The sequence below is a fragment of the Emys orbicularis genome, chromosome 1 (assembly GCF_028017835.1).
Source record: "Emys orbicularis isolate rEmyOrb1 chromosome 1, rEmyOrb1.hap1, whole genome shotgun sequence".
In the NCBI taxonomy this organism is placed as follows: Eukaryota; Metazoa; Chordata; order Testudines; family Emydidae; genus Emys; species Emys orbicularis.
In genome coordinates, this window is record NC_088683.1 from 70,967,559 (window position 1) to 70,984,484 (window position 16,926).

Here is a 16,926-nt window from a genome sequence, read left to right on the forward strand (position 1 = left end):
ACTTTAAGGAAACTCTGTGACTTCTTTGGCATCAGCCCCCGCAGCAGAGGCAGGGGCCAGAACTTGGGCTGTCAGTCCCTCTCCACTCCTGCGGGGTTTGTGCTTCAGCCCTTTCCCCTGCCTGCCCGTTATTTTTAGTAAAAGTCAGGGACAGGTCATAGGTGTCTATGAAATTTTGTTTATTGCCCGGGACTTGTCCCTGATTTTTACTAAAAATAACAATGACGAAATCTTAACCTTATCCATGGTAGATTGGGAGCAGTTTTTTTTTTTTTTATCAGGGCTAACTTGCTAAAGGAGCATTTCCTTTTGGAAACTGAAATAGGTATCAAGATCAAAGTCCTTAGATCAAAGTCCTGGTCTGCAGGAAAACATTCTGTAGTCCTTGTTCATAAATCTCGTATAACAGCTTAATTGAAGTAACTTTTCCAAACTCTGTGTGTGTCAGTTTGTTTAAAAGGTGAATTTCTTCAACAAAATCCTCTATCAAATCTCTTGGGTAACATTTTAATTGTTCTTGAGCTGATATTAGCATTAGCATTGTTTGTAGTCAGGTTCCAAATAAATGAAACAATGCTTTTGATTTTGTTTAGCTGTTTCAGATTTTCTTGTGATTTCCCTGATAAGAATGTCTATAGCAGCATAAAGTCAACCTTGAACTTGGTTTCTTGGTTTTCTTGGTAATATGTAGTGATCCTGTCTTTGTTGTAGAATGTCTTCCTCTTTCTGCCCCTGTTCTTCTGACCCAGGCCAGCTGCTACAAGTTTGGACTCATCAAGAATCAGAGGCCAAGATTTTTGAAGGTGCTCCGTTTCACTTGCAGGTGATTTCATCAGCCTTGATTCTTCACCAAATGTAAGCTCTGAGTCTTGACGTAAACATCTTACATTGTGGATGGCTTGAAGGGTTTTAAGCCAGTAAAATGAATTCAAAATATTTTAACCAGATAAATATTCTACTTTATTGTATAAGTCTGCAGACAAATCAACTTCGTTCTTTGGATTCACCAAAACGTGTAGAATTTCACTGGATCGCTTTGATAGTGGTTTCACTGCTTCAGTTCTTGAATACCACTTAGTGTGCAACAAAATGTTTGCAGCTTTCTGCAGAACTTTTAATCAGGCAGGGCTGAAATTGAACAAGTTGCGGAGTTTGAGTGTTTCCAGACAAACTCTTTATGTCCACACTTAGGTCTGCTGCATGCACACCACAAAGACTCAGACTGTGTGCACTATGTGGTGAGTAGTTTACCTGAAGATTCTTCTGTAAATTCCTCCTTCAGAAATTCCAGCCATGTTTGACCCATTGTCCTGTCCTTGACCTCTACAATTTTGAAGGCTGATACCACTCTTTTCAAGTATTCTGCATATTGGCTCTGCAATGTCCTTTTTTCCCCCCGGGGAGTCCTCAGACATCAAAAAGCACTCTTTAATTTCCCATACATTATCTTGAGTTTGAACGTATCACAAAACAAAAAATAATTTGCTCTCTATAGGAAGCATCTGGTTTTCTGTTAACAGTCATATCATTGTAGAATGCTTTCTGTACATTTTGGATAAGCGTTTAGGACTTGGTTTTAGCTGTCTTCTGTGAACTCCATTCTGATACCTCAAGCAACTGTAAAGTACAAAAGAAAAGGCTGTTCCCGTGGTCCCCTGTTTTGCTGTTAGATCTGCAAAATGAAACCATCTAAAACCAATATGACATCTGAGATGCATTTCAAAATTTCGTTCCATTTTCCTCAGCTTGTTTTTGAAGAACACCATTAATTCCAGTGTGGTTCTTCAAACTTTTTTCCAGTCAAAGTAGAGTGAAAAATGGACAGAATTGTGCTCGTGGCTTTCAACCCGATCATAGTTACTTTTGAGTTCATCAGACATGCCAAGCATTGATACTTTTGTTGCAGCTGTTTACTGCATCCATCAAAAGACAACAAGGAAAGCGGAACAGTTGTTGAGCATGCTGACTCCACACAAGCCAATTTCTGGACACTTTTTTTTGTTTCAGCAAGGTCTTCAAAAATGTTTACTGGAAAAATATGCAACAGGAATCTCATGGAAAAGAGGCTGAGTTCTTAGGAACCTTATTCAGTAGAATCAAATCTTTGTCTGCGTTTCTTAGCTGTATCCATGTATCTGGATCACTACTAGCCAGCTCTTTGGTAGTTTCACTCTTCAGTTCTTTATCCAAAATTAATTCAGGACTGATATCTTTGTTCTCAGTATTCCAAATAAGAATTTCTTGCTTGTGAGATCCTCCTTCTGAATCTACTGGATATTGATAGGCATCTTTTGTCATCTTCTTCACCTCCAGACAAGCTTCTCTTTCTTTCTGCTTCATTTTCAAGTAGTATTTCCGTTTGCTTTCATTTATTTTCTCCCGACAGATATCACCTTCTTCCAGACTTGTCTTTGCTATTCAAGAGTCACGCTCAAAAAGAAAACAGTTCTGTTACTTCATCTGCCTTTTCATCTCCGCTTTTATTCAGTACAGAACTGAAATGAAAACAGAATAAAAACGTTTTTTCTAAAGGTAAAATGGACTGCAGAGGAAGTGTGTACCATGCTAGTCATAAAAGAAGTAGGACATAAAATCCTATTAACCTGAGAGAAAAAGTCTGTCCATTTTCAGAAAGCATATATGTAAAACAGAGTATTACAATCTTTTTGTAGTAGTTCAAGATGATATTTAATACAGTGAGTGTGGAGTACCTAGTACAGTGAAGCCCCGATCCTGTGATCTAGAAGACGCTGCACTACAAATTAATAATGAGACTTTTGATGATATATTGACTTCAGAGCTCTACTTTTAAAAGACGGCAAAGTAGATGAAAGGTATGTCTACACTGCAGTGTTAAACCCAGGATTATCAGGACTTGAGTCCACGCACTCTGTATTTGTAATGCCAGGGCTTGAGCATCCACACTTATTGGTGACACTCTAGATTTAGAATTTCTGGCCCCAGGCCCCAAAGCCTGGCTACACCATCCATGCTGCAATACACAGAAGGATTCCAGACACTCCAGAGGATTTAGCCCAAGCCCAAAGAACTCTTCAGAGTGGTGAGGAACCCGAGGCAGGGAAATGCATATAGGGGTGTTGATTATTTTGTATAGATGTGTATATTTCTCATGCTAACTAAGTAAAGAGTGGTGGTGTTTTAGAATCCTGCACAAATTCTATCTAGCTTTCATGATCAGGTGCCACTGAATCCAGAAAGCCAGGTTTGGCAAGCCAATCAACTGACTGCCTATTATTTGACCACAGTCAAACTCTGAAAAGTCGCTAGATGTAGCTGTTTAAGCACTCAAAAGGAGTAAAAAATGTCACCAACGAAATTTCCAAAGAATTACATACATGCATGTGCGCGTCCAGGCAAGTATAGTCACAAAATCATTCACAAGCAGCTCAATAGTGTTGTTAAAAATCCATTCCATGCTCTTTTTACTACTGTAGCACACCAGAAGCAACTACCACAGTACACTGTCCTCATCAGGAGGGTGCCCTCCACTCATTGGGAAGGAAACTGCAGCTCTCTGCTCATTGGGAAGGCTCTGTACACTGCTGCCTAGGTTGGCTGGGGTTGGTTAATTTCAGCTGAGCCTCGCTTTCTTGCCAGCCTCGATTTGAGCAGACAGGTTAGTGAAATGGAGAGCCCAGAGTCAGAGGGAAGGGGGCGGGGGCATGCACCTAACCTGAGCTTGGTGTTGCAGGGAGCTAAGAAAGTAAGTTTTAAAACAAAAATAGCTAGCCGGACCCCTCCCCCCACTTCTAGGATTTGATTTCTGAAAACAGCTGGGCAGCTAACCCAAGGTCAAGCCATGGGAAAGAGTAAAGGGGAGCTGAAATCAAGCTAGTTCTACCTTTGATCCTGCAGTAAGGGCTTCATCCCTTACTACACATGGCCCTGTCTCATACCACCCCAACTTCCATCCGTGCAGCTCTCTTCCCTAGCTAACCTGCCTCCCACACCATGCCCACTTCATTAGCCATTTTTCCTTGCATCACAGGGTGTGCTACCTATTATGGAGCAGCAAGAAAGAACACATTTGGGTAAAATAAGCCCTGGCTAATGTGCTGCTCTCTACAAAGTACGCTTGGCTTTAGCAAAGTATTTAATTAGCCTCCGCAGACTTCTTTTCCTTGCCTGCAGATTATAGTGATCTCAGCCCCAGAAGCCCTGGAATGTGATTCCTTCTGAGGACATGCTCAATTGAGATGTAATGACATTGACTTGGTGTGCAAAGAGCATGGAATGGATTTTATTAACACTACTGAGCTGCTTGTGAATGATTTTTTGACTATACATACTGGTGACTTCTTTCTCTGAATGTCACTGTAATTGGCAGTGAAAGTTGCTAGATTTGTCACTGGTCACTTTGACACTTATTTTCTCACTAGGGAAACCAAAAGGTCACTAAATCTAGTGACAAAGTAGCTAAGTTGGCAACAACTTTTCAAAAGCAATTAAGTTTGTAAAAGGGTATTGGTATTTTAGCACAGATACAAAAGGCTGAGCTAGTTAGAAGAGAGGATTATTGCATTTTATTTCCAGAAGTGTACATTTCTCCATTTTGAACAATGCATGCTGTTTTATATCTGAGGAACAAATATGTCCACAAAATGAATCACATAATGTTGTATGTTTCACTTCTCAAAACCTTAGTATTGAGCGTTTGGGGTTTTTTCACTCGGTTCCTCAGCCAAATGAGTGGGTTTGTTCAGGTTCACAACAACCCTGATTTTCATTTCCTTTGGTAGACTTTTGATTAAGGTTATTTATATCAAGCAGCACAGGAGATCATGCTGAATCTTGGCAGAGGAGAACACTGTGTTTAGATTTTTGCAAATAATTTGTATATATGGGAAAATATAATCTCATTCATCAGAAACAGTTTACACAGTAAGTAAGTCTTTAACTTTTGGTGCGCTTAAATTTACATCCTAGTAGTCAAATAATAAGATACATTCAAAGATCACCATTCAGATCAATTTTAATGATCTAAAATTCTTCCAAAGTAACTCTGTACTACAGTATTTCATTGAGCCTATAGATTAATCTTTCAATATACTGAAGTTTTGAAATCAAGCATTTTGTGCAACAACCATTTCTTTGTCCAGAATAAGACTGTGGAAACTCACGTTTTGTGTCTGTGCAGCAGGATTAATTTTGAATTGCAGGGCAAATCAAAATTATAGATCAAATTAATTGTATAGTACCATTTTGGTGCTGTAAACGTGATTTTTAGGACATGACAGTAATACTGTGAGTATAGTTTCCCCTTTATTATCTATCTAGGTACTTGTGTTGTCTAAATCAGTGGTCTCCAAAGTGGGGTGCGCAAGAGGATCCTTCGGGGTGCGTGGCAGGAGGAGCGCTTTTTTTTTTTTTTTTTTTTTTGCTTCGGCAAAAATGGTAGAGCTGGCGCGGCAGGGGGTGCGTGCTCAAAAATTTTTTACTGATAGGGGTGCGCGATCAAAAAAGTTAGGAAATCACTGGTCTAAATGTTGCTCTGCCATTAAAATAAGAAGTTGATCCATTTTTGTTTTTCGTTTTTACAGGTTGTGTATGAACAAGAAGGGGTTTTCATTCATTCATCCTGTGCAAAAAATGATGACCAGGACAGTATAATATCAGGAGTACTACGTGTCATAGAAAAGGTAATCATTTGATACAGTTGTTAGATTTTTTTTTTCTTACATTTACCTTCAATGCATCTAACATACCTTCGCAAGTTTAAAATATTAAAAGAGAAATACTCAATGTTTGTTTTTGTTAATGAACACAAACACAAATGATGTTACCTAAAATAATGTATGTATAAAGTAAACATATGTAATTCTTTGCATAAATAGGTAGATCTGCATTTTCTTAATTATAATCTTACTGAGTTTGTGTTTGATGCATAAGTGTAACTTGTATTGTAGGAAGCTGAAGTAATAGTAGACTGGAGACCATCGGATGATACTTTGGACTCTTCCAATATCCTCTGTGCTGGAAAGGTATGCTTATTAATTACTGGCATTCACCTTTTCATCTCTCTCTGCAGGTTTTGTATGTATTGTTCATCTGTTAAATTTAGTTAGATGATCCTAAAACTAGAAGTTTATTTATTCAGGGTGGTAGTTATTTTTTTGTTATTGTAGTGTTTAGGAGCCCTAGTCCTGGACCTCATTATGCAATGCTCTGTAAAAACAGAACAAAAAGACAGTTATGTTTTGCCGTCTGAGTGGAGGGTGCTATGATCCAATGAAACCTGGTCTTCAGAATATGAAAGAGGGGAGTGCTACCTTTATGGCTCTGCCTAGACAAGGGTTTAAAGATGTTGTGTTAGGATGTTAGTTCACACATCCTAACTAAAATGATTTAAGTCTAGGAAAGAAAATATCTTGATTAAAGCCTCTAGGCTTTAACTGTACTAGCTTGGTATGTACTAAAACAAAGCTCAATGAGGAAAATATTCCCATGCTCATAGCAGCCTGCTGTATGCTGCATAATGTGTGAAGCTAAAGGTGAAAAATTTTCCCGGGGTGGAGTGTGGTGGCGGATCACCTGGCTGCTGATTTTGAGCAGCCAGATACAGGGCTATTAGAGGTGCTCACTGGAGAGCTATTCGAATTTTGACAATTTGCCCCAGTAATGTCTCTTTTTGTAAAGCATTCTGCCATGCTTTGTTTACTTGCTGCGTGGAATGAAAATTTTGATGATTCCTTCCTGACTGTGATTTGTAGTCTGCAAATGTGCCAGTTGCCACTGTGTATTAATTCTAGCAGCAACCACCGTGTGTAGGAGACAAATAAAGATTGATTTTATTTCCAGAGAGTACCTTTTTATTAAACAGCAATAACCAATACACAAAAATGCTTTCTTGGTAGGGACGTAACTCTCTTGATGGAGGCTCTCATAGCTGTGTGTAAGTCCAGCTATCATTGGATGGAACCTGTCTGAAGGGGTGGAGTGAACAGGGTACTGTGAGGGGCTGGAAAGATGCAAGAAATGTGTGGGTGGAGTTTGGGGAGGGCATGGCAGGCAGTTCTGTATGGGCTGCGGGGCGGGGGGGTGAGCATGCATGTGTTCTGCCTGAGTGCGATTAGGGACTTCAGCATCTCTCTTGGTCCTCCATCACTTTTATGATTCACTCCTGGCCATCTACTCTTAATTTTTAATTGATGGTCTCTCTTCATATCCTGTGATCTTGATCTCTGGCGTCAGACAATTGGAGCATCTCTCGAAACATGTTCTTACTCTTCCTGGGTTGCTTCCTTATCTGGCGGAGGCACTCTGCTGGTGTGTAGGGGATTGCCCTCAAGGTCACAACTGCAGAAGCTCAAGAAACAATAAACAGAGGCATGATCGTGAGTAGAGTCCTGCAAATCTGCGGATATCAGCTTTATATCCATGGATGTCCGCATCCACGGATGCGGATATCTGCGGACCATTTTTGCGGATGCCGGATTGGATACACATACAAATTTTGTATGTATTTTAGGGCTCTAAATATAGGATTTCAGAGGCAGGGAAGCAGCTGTCTGCAGCTCATAGCCTATGAGGCTACTTCCCCGCCTTCCAGAGCCTATATTCCCTTCCTCCCCACCCCCCATGAAGAGAAAGGGGAGGTGATAGATCAAGACAGGCAGTGAAATTCCCCATGCTCCTATCGCCTCAGTTTACGCAGTCAAGCAGTTTAGGAAACCTTGGAGATGGAGGCAGCTGCTTCTGCAAAGTAAGTCAGGAATCCATACTGATTTACTTTGCAGAAGCAGCAGCCTCCTTCTCTAACTGACCTGATACAGCACAAATTAATCACTGTCTGGGCAACTGGAGAGCACTTCCACCCCACTCCTGTGCCCCTCACCCTCTTCGCCCCTAATCCTTGCACCCCCCCCGCTGCACCCACCTGGGGAAACTGACCTGGAGTCCCAGAGTGCCTGCTGTCGTTGCTCCTCTCCCTCGCTCACAGCCTCCGAGGAGGGTGCAGAGGATGACTTGCCAAGTTAAGAGGTTCTGGGGCTCAGCCCTGGTAAAAATTAAACATTGCTAGGCAGCCGGAAAGCATCTTCACCCCCCTCCTGTGTTCCTCATTCCTGCACCCCCCTCCTGTGCCAATGTGGGGAAATTGACCTGTCATTGCTCCTCGCAGCCCCCCTAGGAGGATGACTTGCCAAGCCAAGAGGTGCCGGGGTTGCCCACGAGCCCCGCAAAAATTGAGCACTGTAGCCTGTGATAGTATTCCCCTGCATGCTTCCACAGTGGGTGGTACAAAGAAACTGGGATTGCTGAGCTCTAAGTGTGATGAATTTATAAATCACAAGCTAAATTGGGGGGGGAGACTTCTTTATTTTATAGTTCAGTTTGTGGTTTTGAGCATTATTGACTTGAGAAATTTATTATTTTTAATGTAAAAGGCTATTTGTTTTGATGCCTGTTATATAATAAGATTGTTTAAAATAATAATAGTGTACACATTTTTAAGCCATATAGCTTTTTGTATACAGTACACATACACTCACACAATGCTCCTCCTAAGAGGCACTGTGAGGTAGCGTGCTGGTGCAGATGTGTATATAGATTAAAGACAGAGTGCGAATCACAGTTCGGGTACAAGTTGATTCTTGCGGATGCGAATCCACATTTTTGTATTCGCACAGGGCTCTAATTGTGAGTGCACTCGGAGCATTGAATCATAATAAATCTTTTTTTCACTGTCCCTTGGCAAGCACACAGCTCGGCAACTGCCCTAAACATGGTGAGTTTGGCCTGGGGGGTGGGGGCAGTCTTCCAAGATTGGTGAAGGGTCTAGGTGGTTTTTTAAGGGGATCACTGCAGGTGACTAGGGACAATATTGTAAATTCTGCCACCATTTTCCACAGACGGGAGTCATTGAAGCCAATATCTCACTCCTGAGGGTAAGAAAGGATGCAAGGGTGCATCTCTTGCATGCGTGCGGCTTCAGACTTGGTTCCTGTGCTGCTTGCCTGTGTGCCACTTTGGTCCCTGGAAAAGTGATTGCCAGTGGCCACGGAAAAGCTTCCTACAGCGGGGGGAAGGGACAAAGCAGCTCTGCCAAGGAACCTTCAGCAGAGGATTGGCAAGTACCTCCAGGAAAGTTTCCTAGAAATCTCTCTGGAGGATTCCCATGAAATCTGTGTGCATTAACACACTGTTCCTCAGAGCCCCCATTGCATACCTGCAAAGGGGAATGGGAAGCAGATGCAAACACAACTAGTCTTGTACATTTCTATCCCTTAAGCAACTTCTAGCATATAACGAAGCAGAGGACAGCTCTACCTCATGTAACCGAGCAGTATCGAATCAAAATGAGCACTTATTAGAACTCCCCTCTCCTGCATCATGCACACCACAGAGTGCTAAAACTGGCCTGAACCCTCTGGGGTCAAGAAGAGGTCCTGACTTGCCATGATCCCAGACAACCTTGTCATCTGTCCCCTCTCATCCTCCAACTCCACTTCCTCGTCCATCACTTAGTCCTCGGGGTTGAGGTCGCTGGCCACTGTCTTCAGTTCCCCTGAAGTATCCACGGGCTCATGGAGATGGGGTTGCCGTTGAGGATGGCGTCCAGCTCTTTATAGAAGCGGCAGGTCTTCGGTGTAGCACTAGAGCAATGATTTGACTCCCTTGCCTTCTGGTATGCCTTCCTCAGCTCATTGATCTTTGCATGGCACTGATTTGTGTTCCATTTGTAGCCCTTCTCCAACATGCCGTGAGAAATCTTCTGTATGTATCGAAGTTCCTACAGCTGGATTGCACAGCTTCCTCTCCAGTAGAACCAACAACTCTGATGTACTCCATGCGGGAGATCATTTAGTGCATGAAGCTGCCATGGTGAGCTGGAAAGATGCCATGTGAGCTGTCCAGGCTGAGCAAACAGGAAGTGGAATTTCAAAATTTCCTGGTCCTTTTAAGGGTGAAGGGCAGATGCCTGTGTACCTGGCAGCAGAGTTTGAACTGCTGACCAGAGCAGTCAGGATGGTGCACCACCTGGAGGCCATTTATGGCGACATAACCAAGTGCAGTGTGTGCACTGACACTGCATCAATCTAACTTTGCTGCAAAAAGGTCTATGCTGCTCGTCAAACTGGTTTTATTTTGTCGGCGTAGCAGGAGAGTTAAATCAGCGGTAGGAGCATTGTAGTGTGTACACCTCACTATTTTGTTGATGAAAGCTGACTTTTGTTGACAAAATTGTGTAGTGTAGACAAAGCCTTATACGCTGCTAGGAAGCTTTCCCTGTTAGGAGGAGAACTAAGCCACCAATTTCTATAGAACTATTTAAAAAAATTAAATTTTAAAATGAAAAAAATTGTTGCTATCCCCTTAGTTGTGAAGATAACATACTAAATCAGGGGTTGGCAACCTTTCAGAAGTGGTGTGCTGAGTCTTCATTTATTCACTCTAATTTAAGATTTCGCGTGCCAGTAAAACATTTAAACGTTTTTAGAAGGTCTCTTTCTATAAGTCTATAATATATAACTAAACTATTGTTGTATGTAAAGTAAATAAGGTTTTTAAAATGTTTAAGAAGCTTAATTTAAAATTAAACTAAAATGCAGAGCCCCCCGAGACCGGTGGCCAGGACCCGGACAGTGTGAGTGCCACTGAAAATCAGCTCGTGTGCCGCCTTTGGCACGCGTGCCATAGGTTGCCTACCCCTGTACTAAATGTATACTAATTTAGTCTTGTCTTCCGGAGTCTGCTGACAGACTACTCCAGTGTCTCCTTTGCTTCTAATAACTTTCCTAAGCAGCAGCAGATAGTAGGTTTTTTTTCCCCCTGGCCTCCTTCTGCTTTATGGACAGCAGTGGAACTAGCAAAAATGCCAGTCTCACTCTGTTACTACTTAAAGAAAGTTATAAGCAGCAGCAGAGACAAACAGGGGAGCTATTCATGGAAAGAAACCATATCTCATAGACTCATAGACTTTAAGGTCAGAAGGGACCATTATGGTCATCTAGTCTGACCTCCCGCATGATGCAGGCCACAAAAGCTGACCCCCCCCACATTCCCTTAACTCAGCTGTTGAAGTCTCCAGATCGTGATTTAAAGACTTCAAGTTGCAGAGAATGCCCCAGCTTGCGACCCCTGCCCCATGCTGCGGAGGAAGGCGAAAAACCTCCAGGGCCTCTGCCAATCTACCCTGGAGGAAAATTCCTTCCCGACCCCAAATATGGCGATCAGTAGAACCCCGAGCATACAGGCAAGATTCTCCAGCCAGACCCTCATTTTACCAGCGATGGCACGTTATTGCCTAATTGACTAAAACCACTTATCCCATCAAACCATTCCCTCCATAAACTTATCTAGCCTAATCTTGAAGTCAGAGAGGTCTTTCGCCCCCACCGTTTCCCTCGGAAGGCTGTTCCAAAATTTCACCCCTCTGACGGTTAGAAACCTTCGTCTAATTTCAAGCCTAAACTTCCCCACGGCCAGTTTATATCCATTTGTTCTCGTGTCCACATTAGTACTGAGCTGAAATAATTCCTCTCCCTCCCTGGTATTTATCCCTTTGATATATTTAAAGAGAGCAATCATATCCCCCCTCAGCCTTCTTTTGGTTAGGCTAAACAAACCGAGCTCCTCGAGTCTCCTTTCATAGGAAAGGTTTTCCATTCCTCGGATCATCCTAGTGGCCCTTCTCTGTACCCGTTCCAGTTTGAGTTCATCCTTTTTAAACATAGGAGACCAGAACTGCACACAGTACTCCAAATGAGGTCTCACCAGCGCCTTGTATAACGGAAGCAGCACCTCCTTGTCCCTACTAGAAATACCTCGCCTAACGCATCCCAAGATCGCATTAGCTTTTTTCACAGCCACGTCACATTGCCGACTCATAGTCATCCTGCGATCAACCAGGACTCCGAGGTCCTTCTCCTCTTCCGTCACTTCCAACCGATGCGTCCCCAGCTTATAACTAAAATTCTTATTAGTCATCCCTAAATGCATCACCTTACACTTCTCACTATTAAATCTCATCCTATTATTATTACTCCAATTTACAAGGTCATCCAAGTCTCCCTGCAGAATATCCCGATCCTTCTCCGAATTGGCAATACCTCCCAACTTTGTGTCATCCGCAAACTTTATCAGCCCACTCCTACATTCGGTTCCGAGGTCAGTAATAAATAGATTAAATAAAATCGGACCCAAAACCGAACCTTGAGGAACTCCACTGGTGACCTCCTTCCAACCTGACAGTTCACCTTTCAGTACTACCCACTGCAGTCTCCCCTTTAACCAGTTCTTTATCCACCTCTGGATTTTCATATCAATCCCCATCTTTTCCAATTTAACCAATAATTCCTCATGCGGTACAGTATCAAACGCTTTACTGAAATCGAGGTATATTAGATCCACCGCATTTCCTTTATCTAGAAGGTCTGTTACTTTCTCAAAGAAGGAGATCAGGTTGGTTTGGCACGATCTGCCTTTCGTAAACCCATGTTGTAATTTGTCCCAATTGCCATTCACCTCAAGGTCCTTAACTACTTTCTCCTTCAAAATTTTTTCCAAGACCTTGCATACTACAGAAGTTAAACTAACAGGCCTGTAGTTACCCGGGTCACTTTTTTTCCCCTTCTTGAAAATAGGAACCACATTAGCTATTTTCCAGTCCAACGGTACCACCCCCGAGTTTACAGATTCATTAAAAATTATCGCCAAGGGGCTTGCAATTTCTCGCGCCAGTTCCTTCAATATTCTAGGATGAAGATCATCCGGTCCGCCCGATTTAGTCCCGTTTAGCTGGTCAAGTTTGGCTTCCACCTCTGATACTGTAATGTCAACCCCCCCTCCTTTATTCCCCTCTGTCCTGCTCCCTCTATTCCTAAACCCTTCATTAGCCTTATTAAAGACCGATGCAAAATATTCATTTAGATATTGTGCCATGCCTAGATTATCCTTAATCTCCACTCCATCTACATTCTTCAGTGGTCCCACTTCCTCTTTCTTTGTTTTCTTCCTGTTTATATGGCTATAAAACCTCTTACTATTGGATTTAATTCCCCTCGCAAGGTCCAACTCTGCTCGGCTTTTGGCCTTTCTCACTGCATCCCTACATGCTCTAACCTCAATAAGGTAGGTTTCCTTGCTGATCCCTCCCCTCTTCCATTCTTTGTACGCTTTCTGTTTATTCCTAATCGCCCCTTTGAGACGCCCGCTCATCCAGCTAGGTCTAAATCTCCTGCCTACTAATCGTTTTCCCTTTCTCGGGATACAGGCCTCGGACAGCTCGTGCAACTTCAACTTGAAATAATCCCAGGCGTCATCTGCCTTTAGATCCCTAAGTATGTTAGCCCAATCCACTTCCCTAAGTAGTTGCCTTAATTTATTAAAGTTGGCCTTTTTGAAATCGTAAACCTTAGTCACAGTTTTATTTCTGTTAATCCTTCCATTTAGTTTAAACCGAATTAGCTCATGGTCACTCGAGCCAAGGTTGTCCCCTACAATCATTTCCTCAACGAGGTCCTCACTACTCACCAGCACCAAATCTAAAATTGCATCCCCCCTTGTCGGATCAGTTACTACTTGATGAAGGAATTCATCTGCTAGCACGTCTAGGAACATCTGAGCCCTATTATTGTTACTAGCATTTGTTCCCCAATCTATATCTGGGAAGTTAAAGTCCCCCATGATTACACAGCTCTTATTTGTTTTTACTTCCCTAAAAACATTAAATAGTTCTCTGTCCGCATCCAGGCTAGATCCCGGCGGTCTATAGCACACCCCAAGCACTATCTCAGGGGAGGCTCTAGTACTTTCACCCAGTGTAATTATTGCCCAGACAGACTCCGTCTTATCCATTCCATCACTTATTATTTCTTTACATTTTACCTCATTATTGACATACAATGCCACTCCCCCACCTTTACCTTTTTTCCGGTCATTCCTAAACAGCACATACCCTTCCATACCTGTACTCCAGTCATGACTACCGTTCCACCATGTTTCGGTTATCCCTACGATATCAGGTTTCATTTTTTGGACCAGGAGCTCCAATTCCTCCATTTTGTTACCTAGGCTTCTCGCATTGGTGTATAAACATCTTACCGTATGCTGTCTATCCTTTCTCCCTTTAGTTATGCAATTTGGTACGGACCCCGTACTATCCATCCGCCCCCTCCTTCTTATGTCCAACCCTTGCACAGCCAGAGGGTTGAGTAGAGAGCAAAGTAGTAGAGGCAGTCTTCCCCTTTGGAATAACCAGGAGAGTTGGGGTTAGGTATAGAGTATTAGATTCTTTCCTTGCAGCCAGGCAACTAGAGCGTGGAGAAGAAAGTGAGAGTGCTGCTCTTTTTGAAACCATTGCACTCTCTCCTTCCTAAGCAGTTGAAAATTTCAACTTGCCATTGGAAATTTGTTCTGGATTCTCACCACAGTGTTGCTCCTGGGCCTCAGGAGATGTAGGAGGAGGCTCCTCTTTCATACTGGCCTCTGGCAAAAAATTTTAAGACCAGTTCATACCTACTGTGTAGAATATATTGTTGTTGGGACTTTTTTTAAGGTTTTACATTTGAAAAAGCCAAAACAATGAAACAGTGACTGTGTCACAAGCATAACGTTTTTTGTTTTAATAGGGATAAAGAGGTCTAAAACTGTGGACATCTTAAACTGTGGTTCGATCCTAAAAATGTGACATTAAAAGAAGGGCATTGTGGGATTCCATATTCACTGTGTTTTACAGATTTCTGTATCAAACTTGCTCAGATTAAGCAAACAAACTTGCAAGTTGCTGGTCCAGCAAACTAACCATGGACTTTTGACAGCATGAGTTCTTCTCATTTTATACATCACCAGTGGGTTTGTGCATATTGTCATTGATGACATAATCTGCAGACAGTGGTATGGCATAGGATACCAGAAGGCCTAATTCAGCTTGCAGAGCCTTTTTTATTGGTGGTGATAAACACGGTGGGTAGAACTCAACTTGTCTCAGAGCCTCTGGTAAGTTTGTTGGGCTCACAGCTAGAAAAATGTCTATTTACTTTCAGAATGATCAGATTTGATATGGAGATTATGAAGAATAATTAATCTGGTTCCCCCCAGGGCCCTTGTTACAAAGTCACTTTACAGGATCGAACCACGCTTTACATTTGGAGAAAACTCTGTATGTGTATACTTTTGAAAGTGGAATTCTGAAACAGAATCACAAAGCATTCAGGAGTGCTGGAACCATTTTTCTTGTGGGGTTGCTGAGAGCCATTGAATCAGACTGCAAACCCTGTATATGATGAAAATCACTTCAAGTTCCAGCACCTATGAAAGCATTTGATTTTATAATTGGCTTCATACATAGCTGTCTCCAATGCAAAGTGTAATGCTTTGCCATCTTAATAACTTTTACTCTTTCTGTGTTGCTGCCTTAGTGCTGTGATCTTGATTTAGAACAAAGGCCAATTCTGTTTCTTACTGTTGTGTAATTGACACATGGAATCTTTGCGGGGAGTTGGGAATGATTGCTTTTAAAAGACTATTTATTTAACCTGGAGTTGTTAAAATGCATCCTTTTCTGTTATCTGTGGTTGTAAAGAACGGTGGAAGTGGCTCAAGCATTGTACAATTTAGAGTAATAAATGATGCATATGTCATTACTGGGATGAAATCAATTTGTCAATTATGAATAGGTAAGGTTGTTTTAAAATTTCTACTTGTTCTTAGTGCATCTCTAGTTGGGCAGATTGAAGATTATTTGGGTGATCTTCACTATCTTTTTCGATGAATTTCAAATGTTTGGGTTTCTGTTGAATTTAAACTTAACATGGAATTTCTTGTTTTTCCCCCCTAATATGTGTTTGATAACTATGTTCTGAGGATTTTAACACTCAAGTCTGTGTACTTTCAACCTTAATTCCAATTTACCAAAGGTGTTTGTGTTTTTTAAACCTTGAAATTAGCTACTGATAAAATTCAGTTTTCGTTTTTATGACTTCTTTTTTTTAATTTTGTTTAGGATTCCAGTTCAGTTGTAGAGTGGACACAAACCCCTAAAGAAAAATCTCCACGAGGGTTAGACCACCAGAATAATTATGAAGCAGAATGGGACATGGTCAACACAGTCTCGTTTAAAAAGAAGCCACGTTCTAATGGAGGTACATGCAAAAATAAATTCTGAAATTTTAAATATTTCCTTTGATATTAACTTAGTTTTGAAGGATCCATTAGTTATAAAAAATACTCTAGACTGTATTCCCTCAGGAAGTGAAATGCTGAGGTGACTTGTGGCTTGAATTACTTCTATTTTCCCAGATGAATTGATCTTGGCACCCACAAAGCTGTCTGCTTCTTCAATCTGATTTCCCCGCTAAATCACTAGGGGGGATTCTGTGGTTGAAGCTTACGTCTAACCAGCATTTTAAGAGCTCATCCTACTGTGTCATAAAGCATTGCTATACCTGTCTTAATATGCATACGACCTTCACATCTCTCTTAAGCAAGTGTAACTTGAACAAATGTATACAATAGTTAGGAGAGAGAATGAGAAGATTAATGCTGTATTAAGCAGATGCTACTTCACTGCTGGAACACCAGAGGGAGATTGAGTATACTACTGTGCAGTGAGAGCTTGCACATCAGAAAAAAAGACAAATATCTGGAGAATTGTACTCTATTTCACACCTAGCACTCAAGTTTTGGTAAAATAAGAAAATAAATACAGGAAAATTAAAAGAATTAAAGAATTGGTAACCATCAAGTTTTCATAGCTAGAATGTGCACCGTTCCTATGTTTCCCATTATTGTTTTGCTTGTAATTGTGTGATCTTATTACAGTTACATTTGTCCTCCCTCTGTACTCCCTCTCCATCTTTTTATATTCATGGTCTTGCCCTATATTAGACCCCAGTCCCGTAACTGGGTACTGTAATGGGGCCTACAAATCCCATACTAAGCATAGACAGAAGGGGGAGGAGAGCC

The 16,926-nt window shown here is 41.7% G+C and overlaps 1 protein-coding gene across 2 annotated transcripts in view; it reads left to right on the forward strand.

The window, feature by feature from the left end:
• The window catches only part of TBC1D15 (TBC1 domain family member 15), a 99,195-nt gene that overhangs the window by 9,712 nt on the left and 72,557 nt on the right, over nucleotides 1-16,926 (forward strand). For both annotated transcript variants that reach the window (XM_065397586.1, XM_065397587.1), the window contains exons 2-4: nucleotides 5,562-5,660; nucleotides 5,928-6,002; nucleotides 15,965-16,103. In XM_065397586.1, the coding sequence (XP_065253658.1) occupies nucleotides 5,562-5,660; nucleotides 5,928-6,002; nucleotides 15,965-16,103 (313 nt within the window). The remainder of the gene's footprint in view (nucleotides 1-5,561; nucleotides 5,661-5,927; nucleotides 6,003-15,964; nucleotides 16,104-16,926) is intronic.